The sequence below is a fragment of the Eptesicus fuscus genome, chromosome 17 (genome assembly GCF_027574615.1).
Source record: "Eptesicus fuscus isolate TK198812 chromosome 17, DD_ASM_mEF_20220401, whole genome shotgun sequence".
Lineage (NCBI taxonomy): Eukaryota > Metazoa > Chordata > Mammalia > Chiroptera > Vespertilionidae > Eptesicus > Eptesicus fuscus.
In genome coordinates this window covers 15031644-15048484 of record NC_072489.1, presented here as the reverse complement: position 1 = coordinate 15048484, position 16841 = coordinate 15031644, and the positions used below count along the sequence as shown (strand labels likewise).

Here is a 16841-nt window from a genome sequence, read left to right as displayed (position 1 = left end):
GCTCTCGGGCCACTGCCCGAGGCCTGGCGGACGACCGAGTTCTCGCGGGAGGGCAGTGGGCAGCTCCTTTTTCTCCCCTGGGGTTCTGTTTTAAGATTTAATTCACGGGCATAGAATCACATATACACTAGCAACTTCGGCCCAAACTCGCACGTAACACGTTGTCAAACTCCGGTCTTTTGGGGGTGCTGAGACCTGCGTGGCCCACGGGCTCGCAAACCTTCCGTGGGGCGCTCGGACAGCAGGGAATCCATATGCGTGCCCACAGGTCCCACCTGTCTTTTAGGAAGAATGAAAACAAAAATGAACACTTTTCCAGCGTTCGCTTTGTGCCAGATACTAAAACTGTGTATGAATCATGTCCTCACAGCAACTCTTCGAGGTAAGTACCATGAATGCCCTGTTTTATAAACAAATTGGAGCGCGGAGAGAAGAAATTGGCCTTGCCTCACGCCCATCTCATCCATATTCTTACCCCCTCAGATCCCTCGCATCCCAACCCATCACTCTGGGGAAGGTTGCTGGGCTTTACTCACCTTATGGGGGGAGTGTCTGAGGCCAGTTAACCACCTCCACTAGCAGCGCAGGCCTTGCTCAGAGGGAAGAGGACCTGCCCAGGGGAGGAGAAAGGTAGAAGTGGGGTGCGCTCAACTCAGCCCCTGAGCAGCTCCCAGCCTGGTGGGAAAACCGGACCAAAGAGCACCCTCCTGTTGTTTCTTTGTGCTTTCTGCCAAAGCCTAAGTGATCTTTTTAAACAGCACACCAGACCATGTTCCTCTTCTGCTGAACAGCCTCTGGGTTCTCAGTGTTCTTAGGGTCAAGCTGAGCCCCTGGCTGGCAGACTCTGAGGCTTGATTTGCCTCAGCTGGCTTTTCTGCCTTGGTCTGTCCCTACTCCCCGTCAACCTGAGCTCCTGCCTTTCCTTACCCGAATGCACCATGCTACTTCCCACTGCAGGACCTTGCCAGTGCTTTTCCTTCTATCTGGGATGACCATCTGTCCTCTTCACCTGGCTCACCGCTGCTATTTCTTCAGGACTCAGCTTCCACACCACTCCCCTGCACCTTGCTACCTGGTACTGGGTCAGGGCTCCTGTAACCCTCTCTCAGAGCACTTACCACACAGGGGGTTCTTGTCCAGCAAGCATGTCAAACTCAAAGACTAACACGGGCCAAATAAATGAGGCATGCGACCGGTGGGTGGAGAGTTTGACATGCTTGTTGAACAGAGTCTATCTCCTTCACTAGATGATAACTTGGAGAGGTCAGGGTCTGGGGCTATTCCTTCAAGGAATTAATAAAGAAAACAGCTTTCATATATACTATCAACTGTGCTGAGTGAATGAATAACTTTTGGGGTTCACTCCACTTTCAGGGGCTACCAGTAAGTAACTATTCACTGTGGTTTCACAGCCTAAATTGTTTTCAAATTTTTGAAAATCCTAACCCCAGGATATTTTCTCCATTGATTTTTAGAGAGAGTGGGAGGGGGGGAGCACAAGAGAGAAACATCGACTGGCTGCTTCCCCTATGCACCCCCACCAAGGATCAAATCTGAAACGTAGGTACAAGCCCTTGACCGGGAATCAAACCTGTGACCCCTTGGTGAACAGGTCCACAGTCTACCACTGAGCAACACCAGCCAGGGCAAGATGTTTTCAATTTAACAAGGGAAATAATACAAATCTCATGAAAAAAATATTATTTTGAGTCTCTATATTGTAAATATCAAATAAGTAAATGCTCAAGGAAGTTGGAGAAGAGAAATGTCAGTGGGTTTCCAGCCATTTATTCACATTTTCAAAGTGTAAGTTGTGCTGTTGACACAGCATAATGGAACCTCTCCTTCCCCAATGACCACTCCTCCCACCATTCAGGCTCTTTGTCCCAAGGCTCTAACCTGGTCCCCTCTCCTCTTCCTCACTTCACATACTATTGCTACCATAGTTAAGTTCTTTATTAGCTTCTAACTGAGCTGCTGCTATAAGAATCTTCTAATTGTTCTGCATATCTTCACCCTCTCTTGCCTCTAATCCATTATACATACTTTTGCCAGCTTAATTTTCTTGATCACATCATTCCCTTGCTCAGAATTCCTTAGTGGCTTTTCATAATCTAGTACTAAACTACTTTTTAAAGAGCTGTGAGTAGGATGCATTCAAAAATTATAAAATAAAAGTCAACACCAACCCCCAAAGAACTCAAAGACACATAAAGAAAACATTATGATCTCACCCATCTCTCTAATTTCCCACCTAATCTCCTGATATAATCAGTGTTAACAACCTGCCTTTTAACTTCTATCCCTTATTTTTAAAATATATGTCTATTGATTTCAGAGAGGAAGGGAGAGGAAGAGATAGAAACATCAATGATGAGAGAGAATCATTGATTGGCTGCCTCCTGCACGCCCCCTACTGGGGACGGAGCCTGCAACCTGGGCATGTGCCCTTGACTGAAATCGAACTCAAGACCCTCCAGTCCGCAAGCGATGCTCTATCCACTGAGCCAAACCAGCTAGGGCTCTACCCCTTTTTCTATGTTCACCATGCTCATATAAACTACACTCATTCATATGAGACTATTGTGTTATTGTTTATTTATACAAAATGATTATATTAGAATCCTAGTGTTTTTTACTTTTGTCTGCCTATCATCAGAATCCCCCTTCTGTTAGCTATAACGCAGGTCCTGCTTCCAGCTGCCTAAGCTGAAGGGGCCACGTCCTCCTTCGCCCTGCCCCTGACAGCTGAGGCTCCACCGTTGGGGATCTTTGACGCTCAAAAGGAGAGATTGGAGCAGGTTGGAAATCTGACTGAGCAGCAGCAGAGACTATGGGAGCCTCTAGGAGCACTGAGCCCAAATCAATAGCATTGACTGTCTAGAGGAGGCAGAATGGAGAGGACAGTTGCCATGTCCAGTGTGATAATGACAGCCACTCAGGCAGTGGCCTAACCAGACTGTTGCAGTAACACGAGGAACTACATCTTCCATTTCTCAGCCACTCGGTTCCTGTCCATTTCCCAAATCTAAGTCTCCAGTCTTCTTACAGATTTTTCTGAGCTTCCTGAAATCTTTCTGATAGATTTCTTTTCTGCTTAAAGTAGCCAGAGCAGGGTTCTGTCACTCACAACCAAGCATATCAATTGATTTGCCATAGCATGGTTCTTCAGGTAGCTTCTAAACACATTACTTCTTAGTTGGGCTCTGGGTACTGGTGGGGACCCCTGGCTGAATAACTCCAACCCAGCAGGCAATGATTTTAATTAAAAAAACAAAAACAAACAAACAAATATACCCAGCTAAATTTAGTGAAGGGAATCAGTCATGCCAAAACGGAGTGAGAGAACATAATGTTCAGATGATTTTATTAAATGCCTACTGTGTCTTGGACACTGTTTTAGGTAGTTTCATCACATTACCTGATTTACTTTTTAACAAAGCGCAGTGAGAAAAGAATTATTATCCCCACCTGGTTCAAGAATGTACAGAATTTCTCCCCTTTACTTTGAACCCTCTCACCCCATAAGTCTTAAGGCACTCAATATGTCTGATTAAGTTTCTAAGGCATCAAAGGGCACTGTCAAGATCGACCACCTTAGGTGACAATCAACTCTGATTCTTCTCGGCAGAGCTTAAGAGCGTAAGTGCCTGGTACTTTTGAGTGCTCAAAATCTGTTTGTGGAATGCAATCAGTGGCACAGGAACACCTCTGGGCTCCATTTCCTTGGGAAGAGGGTGGCTTGAAGCATTTGAGGTCTTGTGTATGAGTAGAATCAAGGAAGAGGTAACAGGTTTTTCTCCCATACTGCACTGCACTCTCCCCAACTCTTGACTTTGGCCTGATGCTTCAGGTCTCTGGGCTCAGTGTTTGTTCTTTTCTCTTTCTTTTTCAACCTCTATTTCTACTTCTTCCCTTCCTTCTTCCTTTGTCCAAAGCATTAATTAATTAAGGGCATGAATGACAACCTATTTTTATATCCTACAGAATCTACCACATACATCAACAATATTCAATAGATATTGGTGACATGAACCCATTTTCAAAGATTTTTCTTTCCCAGTTTCCACCTTTGCTACTGAACCTTTCATCCTCTCAGGGACTCTTCCTACCACAGTTCTTTTGCTACACTCTCATGTTTGCCAAGTTTCCCTTGAAGAGCCAAAGGCCATGTCCTTACTCTCTCTGTCTCCCCTCTTCAGGAGAAAAGGGGAGCTTTGTGGATGAAGAGGTGTGGGGGTGAGAAGTGGTAGCAGTGGCCTGAGGAACTGGCTGATGTGGCCAGGGAGGGCCTGTCAGGCTCAGGAGGTGCGGGGTTTGGGGAGAGTGTGGTGAGGCTCAGCTCTGTCAGAGGATCAGCGTCATCTCTAACCTTCTTCCCTTTAAGGACAGTTAGCTAGCAGCTTGTGTAGATTGAGTCCTTTGACATGGGAGCTCGATAAGCACTTATGGGATGAATGAACGAGCTACTTCCTGCAGAACCAAAATGCAAAAGGAGTTAATAAACATGCCAAAAATGAGGCCAGAGGTTCTGGGAACCAAGTGCAGATTAGCCTCGAATGTCACATAGATTGAAAAGTAGGGGGGAAAAGGGCTATCTAGGAAGAATGGCTTCTACCCCAGGTGCTTTTGCTCCAGCTTCAGTCCTTCTCACCGCCACCTAAAAGCCTCCTGAGGTGTCTCCTCCTAGCCCCACTTCCCAAACTCCGATTTGGTTGGACCCTGCATTGCCGCAAACCCTCATGGGCAACCCATTTCCCACCAAAAAATGTTCCATCTGCTGTTCTCCTTTAGTCTTACCGTCGAAGCTTACTTTTCACTGTCCCTGAAGACTAGCCACCCAGTCAGACTGGGATCTTTCCTCTCATGTCAACACCCCTTCCTCAATCTCATCTTTGCTTCTGAGGTTCCATCTTTTAAAAAAAAATTTTTTTATTGATTTCAGAGAGGAAAGGAGGGGAGAGAGAGAGAGAGAGAGAGAGAGAGAGAGAGAGAGAGAGAGAGAGAAACATCAATGTTGAGAGAGAATCATTGACGAGCTGCCTCCTGCACACCCCACACTGGGGATTGAGCCCGAAACCTGGGCATGTACTCTCACCAGGAATCGAACCATGACCTCCTGGTTCATAGGTTGATGCTCAGCCGGCCAGGCTGAGGCTCCATCTTGTACCACCCACTTCAGGGCTCAGCTTCCCCTCCCCAACCCCCATCAGAGTAGATCCAGTGCTTCTGCATGTGGTGGGCTCTGGCATGCAACTGCTTGGTTCCAAAAAGCTTGGTTCCATTGGTTCCAACTGCTTGGTTCCATTTCTTAGATGTGTGACTTGGTACAAAGTTTTTATTCTCTCTGAAGTGCAAGATATATGTAATAATGGTACCCACCTCATAGGTCAATGGGTAAATTAAATGAAACAATGCATGTGCCTAGCACATAGAAAGTGCTCAAAATAGACACAAATGCACACTTATTAAAATTAGTACTAAAACATTTAGTTTCTGTATAGCTCTTTTACAACCATGATTTCCCTTAATCCTCACAACAATCCTATAAGGCATGCACTGTTACCCCCACTTTACAGATGAAAAAACTGAGGTTTATAGAGAGGAAGTCATTTGTTCAAAGTTCCAAACGTCAGGGTTCTTTCCTGCCTCACTGTGGCCTTCAGCATTCAGAAATTCCGGCAGTGCCTCCTTCTCCTGTTTAATGCCTAAGCCCACCTTCTCTGCTAGCCCAATTCAGCATCCATACCAGCGCTGACATTCTTTCTGTGTGCCCATGGGGAGAGATGTTGGAGATATACCATTAGATGAACAGATCTGATTAGAAAAGATCAGGGACATGCACATACCCACAATTAATATATGTCACCTAGAAAGCAGGATGCAAGGGGACTATGTGACCAGCCACTGGTCACCTTGGTAGGGTTGTGGGTGATTTTAATTTTCTTCTTGCTCACCTGTAGTTTCTACTGCAAACATTACCGTTATAAATAGAGAGAGAGAGAAAACACACACACCAAGTTTTATTTGTTTGCTCATTTAACAGACAACAATACAGTGCTTCCAGAGCTCTCTTTACTAACTTGCCCCTCCCAGTTTCCTTTTACTAAAAATTACTGCCTATGGCGGCAACTCAACCTCTATCCTCTCCTTCTTCCCTCCAGGCTCTGAGCCAGGTGGGCAGAGTCCCATCCTTGGCACTTATTAGTCACAGGTTTGAAATGCAGGGGGTGGGGGAGGGAGAAGTGATGTGTGGGGTGGAAATTTGGGGATTCTTTTATGCTCTGCATCTCAAAGGCTGACAGGTTCTTGAGGGGTGGAAATGACTGGTAATTAGTGAACCTTCTCCAAAGCACACACTAAAGACACACTTCACAGTCTCTGTGACCTCTGCAGCCCGGTGAGGCTTTGTTATGTAGATGTTCTTAATTGGGTGAGTCACTTACTGCAAACAGCTTTGGGAGAGCGCGCTGTGGGCTGTTTCAGCGGAGGCTTCCTACCAAGGGTTTTAACTCAGGAATTGGGCTGGCAGAGATGCCTCTAAGTAACTCACCCCTTTCCATAGAAGTGAGAAGTGGTCCTCACAGGTTTATAGATCACCTGTTCTGAATGAAGCTGGGCATATTTTGAGATATAAACTGGGTTCCCTCTAGTCTAGGAGCTGACCAACTAGTTGGAAAGCCAGGGACAGATATAAATGGACATAACAACACCAAGTAGTAGACATTAATGCCAGGCACAGGGGAAGGCTTTGCGGTACTGTTTCAGACCCTGAACAGTCACTGAGGGCTGGAGCATTGGAGAAAATTTGTTAACAAAGGTGAACAGCATTTGTAAAAGGCTATGGGGGGAGTGATTCCCAAGAGGAGGAGGCTTTGTGAACGAAGGTACAGCCAGACAGGTCACTGTCGCATTCCAAGTCCTGGCCTGGCTCAGACGTCAGATGAACAGCATGCAGTGTGGACAGTTCCACACCGGTTCACTAGGTTCTCCAATGACATGATTTACATCATCATATGCAGTTGTTGGTCCCAGAGTGTCCCTGCTGCTTCCTCCAGAGGTAGGCACCATGCTTGTAGACTTCTAAGCTGCATCAAGTTGTCCCCGCTCCTTATTTTGGTGAATGGCACCATCTCGGCTCTTCCATCCTCAGTGCCCAACAGGCATCAAGTCCTGGCAATTGGGCTGCATAGTCTCTGCAGTTTCTCCCTTCAGGCCCTCACCACCCTTCATGGGGGTCCAGGGCACTTTCAGAGCCTGGAAGGACATTTTCCTGACCCTACTCCTCTCTCCTCCAGATGCATCCTATCTACAACTGTCAGACCGATTGCTTGAAAACACAAATGTTTAATAACCACTTCCATTGTGCTCAAAGTGAGGCCCACATGTCTATTTATGATTTGGCCCCTCCCTGCCTTTTTTGCTTTTTCCCATCTTCAAAGTCACCAATGACCTCTATATTGTTAAATCCAAAGTAAATTCTCTGTACTCAATTTACTTGACCTTAAGTAGCGCTGGAAAAGTCAATCACTCTTTCTTCCTTTTATCCCTTGACATTTTATTTGTAAGTTTTTTGGTACTTATGGAAAAGATTTAAAGTACAGGATAATAAATGCCCAATTCTTTTCACCTAGACTTATCAGCTAACATGTTACCATATATTTTTTTAAAAATGTATTTTATTGATTTTTTACAGAGAGGAAGGGAGAGGGATAGAAAGTCAGAAACATTGATGAGAGAGAAACATCGATCAGCTGCCTCCCGAACACCTCCTACTGGGGATGTGCCCACAATCAAGGTACATGCCCTTAACCGGAATCGAACCTGGGACCTTTCAGTCCACAGGCCGACGCTCTATCCACTGAGCCAAACCGGTTTCAGCACATGTTACCATATTGGTATTCTCTCTCTCTCTCTCTCTCTCTCTCTCTCTCTCTCTCTCTCTCTCTCTCTCTCTCTCTCTCTCTCTCTTTCCTTGAACCATTTGAAAGCTTTAGGCTTCTTGATGTTTATCCATAATTTCTTTAGCTTGCATCTCCTAAGGAAAAGAACATTCTCTTACAAAACCACAATACAATTTGCACACCTAAGAAAAGTAATGTTAATTCAATATCATCCAACGGTTCAAATATAAACATTTCCAGTTGTCCCTAAAATGTCTTTTTACGCCCCCCTCCCCCAGATTCAGTATCCAATAAAGGATCATGCATTGCACTTGGTTTTCATGTCTCTTTAGTTCATTTTTTATCTAGAGCATTCCTCCCTGCCCACCTCCTCCCTCCCCCCTTTTCATGATATTGACAATTTGGGTGGTCTAGCCCAGTTGTCTTGAAGAATGTTACAATTTCTGGATTTGTATGTTTCCTCATGGTTGATTCTGGTTAAACATTTTGGCAAGACAACCATGTAGGTGATGTGTACTTCCTATTGCATCATATCAGAGGCCCATATTGTCAGGTTGTCTCACCCTTGGAGATGCTAAGTTTGAGCTCTTGTGTAGGATCATGACCACTAGATATTTCCACTCTAAGGACTCTTTTCCCCTTTGTAATTTATAGGTAATCTGTGAGATGATACTTGGAAATGCTTTCAAAATCCCCCTGATGATCCTTGGCTGAATGGGCCATTATGTTGGAACCCCATCTTTTCTGATTACTTTCTTTTCTTGGCTTCCAGGGCCTGACAACATTTTGGATTTACCTCTCCAACTGCTCATTCTTAGTTTCTTTGTGATTCCTTCCCTTCTTTACCTCTGTGTTAGTACTCTAGGGCCAAATCTTCAGATCTTTTTTTATTCTGTCTTGTGGCTTTAAATGCCATCCAAAAGCTGAGGACTCCCAAATTTCTAACCCTGGTCCAGATCTGTTTCCTTAACTCTCATGTATCCAATTTCCTCAATGACATTTCCCCATCTATGTCTCAAAGTCATCTCAAACTTCTCAGATCCAAAAGTGATTCCCTGGCCCCCCAACCCCCTAATTTTCTCCATCCTTCCACTTACTCAGATCAAAATCTTGGAATTACCCTGAAGCCTGTGTTTCTCATACTCTCAATGTTCAATCCATCAGAAAATTCTGTTGATGCCATCTTCAGGATATATTCAGGCTGTGTTCACTGTCTCCACGGTTCCTTCAGTAGCCTGCTCTCTAGTCTCCCTCCTTCTGTCCTTCCCTGTCCATGGTCCATTTTCAACACAGCAGCCAGAACAATCCTTATAAAATGTGGGTCTTCCATTCAAGGCTCCCCATCTCACTTGGAGTATAAATCTAAGTCCTGACCTCAGTGTATCAGGCCCTAGATAATCTGCACCCCCTCCCTGCCTTACCCCCGCCCCCCCCCCCCGCCTAACCCATTATTTCATTTACTATTACTTTCCCCCTTGCTCACTCCACTCCAGCTATGCTCACATATTTGCTCCTTTCCAAACCTGCCAGGTACCCTCCTACCTCAGGACCTTGGCACTTGCTGTTGTAGCTAGCTGCCTGGAACATTCCCCCTCTAGATGTCCACCCTAGAACTTATGTGTGCGCCCATGAATACTTCCAGCTGCTGCATCTCAAGGACTTAGTCCCCCTGTGCTAAGGAGCTAGGAGCAATCCAAAGACTGGTGAAGCTGTACCTGAGATACTCATCCTCCTGATTGGGGTGACTCTGTGCCCTTGGAAGCACTTGAGTTCAAGTTTACCACTCAAGAATAAGCAAAGGGACAACACGAGACTAAGAGAACACTCACAGCCTTTGCATTTGCTGTTCCCTGTGCCTGGAAAACCCTTCGCTCAAGTCTTCTCCTGTCTGGCTTTATCTTATTATTCAGACGTCTGCTCAAATGTTGCTCCCCTTAGACAATCCTTCTTGGGACACTCCACAGCTGTGTGAGGCTATGCAGTTTGCACATCACAAAAGCTTTGTGAGTGGGGCTGAAGTCCAGCCCATGCTCTGCTCATCAAGGATTTCACAGAAGACAGGACCTGACCGGCTAGCAGAGACCTTTAGGGGTAGGACATTGTATTTAAATTAGGGGTAGGACATTGTATTTAAATCTCTTCAGGGATAGGACATTGTATTTAAATTAGGCACCCCCCATGTTGTCTGCAAAGCATGTGTCAGTGTTATCTAAAATTTTATATCTCACATATATGAAATTATATTATTTATCTACTTGTTACCAGTGTCCTTCTCTCAGAATGTAAACTCATTGAGGTAAGGACTGTATGGGTCTTGTTCCTTATTGTGCCCTCAGTCCCTGACACATGGTAGGTGCTTAATAATCATTTACTAATGACTGCATTCTCTCTCATTTTGGGGAGATGTACACATTTACTTATATTTTTATTTTAGTGATAACTAGCTGCTCAAGTAAATTAGTTTACATTTAAGAAAACTAAGCATTCATCCAGGGGCACTCAGCTAGTTAGTAGCAAAGTTGGGTCTTGAACCTGGACTCCCAGGCCAGGGTACTGGGCATTATGAGGCTTGACCAGCCCTTCAGCTGGCCTCAGCCTCCTGGCACGGGTGGTGCCAGGTGCAGCTGACACTTGCTTTGCCCCTGGCTCAGAGCTGCACAGAATGCTGGGGCTCCTTTCAAAGAAGTGGGAAGTGGCTCTGAATTAATATTGGTAAATCACGCCAGAACCCTCATGTGTGCATTATTATTATTGCCCCCCATATATTCTAAAATAATTCCTGTAAATAATTATAAAAATAAATCTCAGTGACAAATTTTTTATTTTATTTTATTTCCAGGAACACATTTATTCATCATAATCTCTTCATGGGTAGGACAAATTGGAGCACTGGGTAGTGAATACAATTTGCAAATAGGCAATATAAGTGGAGAGAAAATTAATATGTATTCCTCAGCACTCTAAAAGGAGAGGAAGAACATTAATAGCCATTTCCTTGCAGATATAACTTTGAAAATGTTATTTCTGATCCATCAGCGTGGGGCTCCATATGAGGAAAATGGTTAAAACGTGACAAGAAGCGATTAGATGTGAAATGGCATCTTTCGGGCGCTCCTCCCCAGTCTCTTCACCCTGTTCTCACTGGGAAGTAGGAGGAGTCCTGTTTTATTTTTTTCAGATCAGAGTTCTGGCTTTGGATCAGCTGCTCATTTGCTGGGTGACTCTCTAGGTCTCTGTTTGCACAATCAGTGGTTGGAGTAGATGGTTTCTAAAGCAGTGAATTTGCAGATCACAATTCCAAATTACTTGAGGGTACTTGAGAAAAACATAGAGAACAGGGTACCACTTACTGACTCAGAATCTCATTTCCATACATTTTAATTGAGGTGGGGGGAGGTTCCTTGGCCTCTAAGTGGCAGAACTCTTCTCCATGTCAAGTTGGGATTTTGGAAGGTACTTGGGGCTTAGCCATTGCTCCTCTCATCCCCCTTTGCTCCCCCTCCCCCCCGCCACTGAACAATATACAGCTGAGCAGGTTCCTCTGGTCAGTATTTCTTTCCCTCTCAAAAGTCCAAATGTGAGCCCCTCTTCTCAAGTCAGAGATGACTTCACTCCTAAGCTCAGCTAAGGCCTGGAGTATTGGACAAGTTCTAAGCAAATCGGGAGGTAAGATTTGTTTCTCAGTGCTGTTTTGGAGATTTGTGAATATAATGCTAAGAGATTGGCAGATAGCAGTTTCAAAGGTAAATTCTTCTTTTGTTGCTCCTTCCATCCCAGTCTTCTCCCTTCTTGTTTTTTAATTACAAAAGTAGTATGCATGTTGCAAAAATCACAGGAGTGGTTTCCCACTCACCTTCTCAAACCTACTCCTCCCCACTCTTTGCTAATGTTTGCATTTTAATAGAGAGGCAACAACAGAATCTTGAAAGATCCCAAAAGGAGGGAAGTCAGAGGCACTGAGAATTAATGATAATAGTAGTAATAGTTATTATAGTGGTAAATAATAATAATCTAACATTTGTGCAATGATTACTGATGCCAGACATGATTGCATTTAATATTTATTTTTTAACATTTACTTTGTTCTGATTGGGAGCATAGATCATCCTCAATCCCTACACATATGTGCAAATTTTGCAGAGAGGGCCTGGGAACCTTTTCTCTTTCCTACACTGTCTGAACTCCCTCCTTTAGGCCGAAAGGAGGCTGCCTCAGCAACAAAGAGCATTTTGTATGCAGACATCCAGCCTTTTTTTTTTTTTTTTTTTAAATTGAAATCTGAATGTGGTGAGTCCAAACTAGGGGCTGGGGCATGATTAATTATAGCAACTATCTTAATCTGCCCAGGAGGTAAGCCTGAAAGAAATGAGGCCAGGTTGAACAGAAATTCGGCTATGGATAGGTAGGAATGCTAATAAAACTTTGTTAACTGGCCCTTTCTTCTCTCAGGGGCTGATGCATCGAGCTGGAAGATTTAAGGGATCAGTTCCTGTTTCGCTTGGTTCTGGCCAACCCCAGAATCAACTCCCTTGATTGGAAGTAAACAGGATCTTCCTTTTTGTCCCTAGGAATGTGACGGAGGAAGGACTCCAGGGGAAAGGGCCTCTTCTGCCAAAGAATAATAATAATAGTAATAACAAAGATGACAGTAGGAATAAAATATTGCCCTCTTCATCAAGGGCGATAAGGAAATGTCCGGTCGTATGTGTTGGACCTTATCACTCTCCATAAGCATGTGTTAAGAGTTCCAGAACTCATAGACCCAGGATTTCCGGTTCAGACCTGATTTGAACCTTCTATTCTGTGATCATCATAAGTGCACTGTACAAATTAGGCTACCTGTCTCAATTTTGGATTCAGAAAAGAGGATCACAATTACAGTGCTTCTCACAATTACAGTGCTTCTCATCAACTTAGTACTGTAAATGTCTGAGCACAAATCTCTCCTGAAGGGTATGTCTTTGTCATGTGTACCCACTGTGCCTAGCACAGTGCCTGGGCCTTGGAAGCTGGGGCTCAGGGCTGTGGAATAAAATGAGATGAGGCAGGAAGTGCCTACAGCTGACTTTCAGTGGGCCATGGAATGGGATGCAGGGACTGAGAAAGAACCCAGGTGACTACAGATGCCCCTCCTCTCCCTCAGTGCTCCTGGGGCAGCGGCAGAAAGAGGTGTGCTCAGGGAGTAACTCCAACAAGACTTATCTTCTCTGTTTGCTCTTGAAGAGTCCTTGTATTCCAAAGGAATTATTTGTCTACCACTTGGGCCAGCCCTATCTCAGCATTCCTTTACTCTCTCCTCTCCTGAAGGGAGGTCCATGTTGCACGAAGAGGTTTACCTTTTGCTATTTCTATTTAATTTTCCTTTTGTTCAAGAAGGTGATGAGATAGAAGGGTGTTCCTGACCTCTTTCTTCTCATCTTCCTTGGTCTAGAGATACAGATCCTTTTTATTTTTCTCCTTTTCTCCCCCCGCCCCTCCCCCCACCTCACCCGCCAACTCTTCCTTCTTTTCCTGTTGTTATGTTCTGAACACGAACTTCCAACAGCTGAGGGGAATAAGGAGAGGTTGGTCCAGTCTGTTTCTAGAGGAGTCCTCCCCTACTACATTCAGCAAGTTTCTATTCTGCTCAAGAACTTTCAATAGCTCCCTATTGTCTTCTGCTTACATTTCAAACACCGAAGCCCACCTGAACTGTATTTATTTTTGATTTTCCCAATTTTCTCTCCCTTACCATCAACTGGCCTTCCCGGTATGTTCACATAGTGGAGACAAGAGTGGGTCCAGAGTTATTCTAGGCAAACCTAACAACTAAATAATAAGCAGAGGATGTGAGATAAAGGAGAAGAGGCAGGAGAGGTAAGGGTTGTTGGAATGATAAAATATCTTGAGGGACATACTAGAGATTTTGGACTGTGTTATTACTTATTCAGGAGCCATTGAAAATTTCAGGCCTTGAGAATGATCAGCAGTGAAGGGGTTTGGAAAGGTGGAAAGGATTCCAGCCCACGTTGGCATTATTGATCAAGTCTGCAGAACAGTCTATGTTCTGAAGACATAGCTGTGTAAGGAGGCAGGGGCATGGATGAGATGGCCTTGAGCATCCTCCTCCTGGGGTGTTTCCAATTTCATCTTTGAGTAGGTTTGTCTCTCCTGCTGGTCAAAGCCCTTCTAGGAAGGTCAAGGTGAAAGGTGTCTGGGGAGGGCAGAGTATCATGACCAACAGAGACTGGGTCCACTTCCTCCTTTTCAGGAAGGAAATGCAGACAAAAATGGACAATGGACCAGAGAGGGTACGTCCAGCAGAGAAGGAGGGAGGAGCATGAGGAGCTGTAGGCCTATAAACATTCCCTTTGATCCCCCTGATGTCTGGAGGGCAAGCTTTCTTTTTTGGCCTGCAGGACCTTTTGTTGCAGCATTTCCTGGAACGCCCCAAAGTAAACACAGCCAGGTCTATGTTCCTACAGCTCCACTTTGCCGTGTCCCTTCCTCCCAGCAGAGAGAGGGGCAGGTGGGTCAGCCCTCAGAGGTCAACATCACTCATCAGACTGCTGACAATGAAGGTTCACATTACAATGCGTTGGCACCAGGCCTGAGAGACAGTGATGAGAGCCACAAAATGCTTAACCGTGATCATAATGATCATCCTCCGCTGTACAACCAGGAGTTCCCAGGTGCTGTTTGGACACACAGGACAAGGCAAAGCCTGGTGAACACCCCTGGACAGAGGTGGGGAGCTACAGTTACACACAGGCCTGTGATGCCTGTGAGACCTGGAGTCTGGCAAGTCAGGACTCAGTTTTCCTTTCTCGATTTGAGTGGGGCCTATACCCACTGGTATGAAGCGAGCAGGGTTAAGGCAGCAGCAGCTCTTGGCTGAAACAGGGGACAAGTGATAACATGACAACGAATTGGTATCTGGTAATAGCTTTGTGTGTCCTGGGGATGGAGGTGTGAAGGCAAAAATAGGCACTGGGAAATTTGGATTCTTTCAGTTGAGGATCGGCATGAGCTTCCAGTACCTGCTTACCAGGCCTGGCTTCATCCAGATAGGAGGCAGTAATGGCCATCCTCCCTCCTCCAGGGGAGGGCAACGTGTGGTGGTGGTCTGACCTCATGGATAACTCCGAGCCTCACAGACACCTTTACTCCGTGAAGAGGAAGAGAAAAAGAGAAGCCTGAAATTTGGGCAGGTCATTCAGCTCCCTCCCAGGGCTTAGGACTGTCAACAGGGATGCTATTAGCTGAGCCAACACTTTATTTATAGGGAAATTCAGTTCCCCCTCCTCCCTCACAAATGAAACCCACCCACCAGGTGTCCTTTCCACCTCCCCACTGCCCCTTCCTCTCAAAAGTTGGGGAGGAGACTTCCAGCCAAGAGGCCCCTCCTCCCTGCAGTTGAAGAGAGTTGCGTAATCCGGATTGTGAAATACTAGAAAGGCCAGGCTTAACGCACTGCCCCCCCCCCCGCCCCGCTAACTCCCCCAACTAACGGCCCAGATTGGGGGGGGGGGCGGGGAGGGTCTCAGTCTGACCCTACTAACGCAGTAGAGCTCTGGGTATGGAGTTTTAGGGGACGCTTTCCTATTCCCCTGACCTCCTCATGGGGCGATAGGGTCCTGGGAGGCCGTGGGCACGGGGGAGTCACGCGGCCACGCCAGCCAGACGGGCGCGGGGTACCGCGCTGCGGGCCACCTGTTGCGGCGCGCACTGGGTGGTGGAGGCGCACCTGCACCTGCGCGGGGCGGCCCACAGCTGAGCGGGTCCCGCTCGGCCCGCGCCACGGGCTTCCGCAGGTCAGCTGACCTCCAGTGCGGAACTAAAGCCGGCCGCCGCCACGCTCCCCGCTCCCGGCTCCCCGCTCCGTGCTCCCCGCTCCGCGCTTGGGGTCGTTCGCCCCGTCGCCATGGCCGGGCTTGTTGTCAGTGGAACGCAAGTAAGTGCGCCAGGCTCGCCCCGCCCAGCCTTGCCCACGCCCGGGGTAGAGTTGGTCCGGGGAGGGGGCCCCGAGGTTGAACAGGGCTCCCTGCTCCACCTCAGATCTGCACGTGGGAAGTCTGTCCCCTGCCCAGGCCTACCCGAGGTTGGTGAGGAGAGACCCCATTTTGAGCCTGGCACACCCCTTAGCTGGGGGGCGGGGAGAGGGAGGAGGGAGAACGCACCCCAAGTCGTCTCCACCTCCCTGTCCCTAGCGCTCACTGACCAGGGCCAGCCGGATTTGGGAGAGCGGTCAGTGACCGCAGCCCCCCACAAAAACGTTTTAATTTCTTTAATCAGAAGCGAATAAGAACTCTGATCCAAGAAAAACTTTTTACTATATCGTCTTTATACCAATGCAGTTGTAAAATCCAGGCTTACCTTTTGGGGGGCATTTACTGAGCTTCGCAGATGTTGCGTTTTCTGTAAGTCGAAGGCAAGACCCTCCATCAGCAGGACTGGCTTAATTGTGATACTTGCTTTATTGTGGTGGTCTGGAGCCCAATCCGGCATAGCTCCTAGGTGTGCCTGTATACATCTTAGTTTTTTAATAATGGAGGGAGGAGTTCAGGAAGGCAAAGTGCCTCAGGACCCGCCCCCCCAAAGACAGTGAGGTCAAGAAGCATCCTGGCGGGCGCTAGGGTGAGGGCCCACTGCACACTGGCTCTGGCTCCTCCCCACAGGCCCCTCTTCCAGGGCAGGCAGAAGGCTACCGCCCTCCCATTCTCTTGAAGGGGTGTCTTTGGGAAACATCAACTCTCCAGTTTACACCGTGGGCGATAGACAGCAGCTGCCCTTGCTTCACCTGTGGTGAAGCCTCAGGTGTTCTTGATCATTGCTGGAGGGATGCGCTAGCCACTCTAGGACCAGGGGACTCCTTTGCTGGGAAAGCCAGGTCTCTGTTTAACCTCTGATTAAGCCAGCCCCCTTACTCCCCTCCTTCCCTGCACACCCAAAGAGAAA

The 16841-nt window shown here is 46.6% G+C and overlaps 1 protein-coding gene across 1 annotated transcript in view; it reads left to right on the top strand.

Moving 5' to 3' along the window:
• Positions 1-15754: 15754 nt before the first annotated feature.
• LRMDA (leucine rich melanocyte differentiation associated) overlaps positions 15755-16841 on the top strand; it is a 999454-nt gene continuing 998367 nt past the window's right edge. The window contains exon 1 of the mRNA XM_054729044.1: positions 15755-15837. Within this exon, the coding sequence (XP_054585019.1) occupies positions 15808-15837 (30 nt within the window). The 5' untranslated portion in view covers positions 15755-15807. The remainder of the gene's footprint in view (positions 15838-16841) is intronic.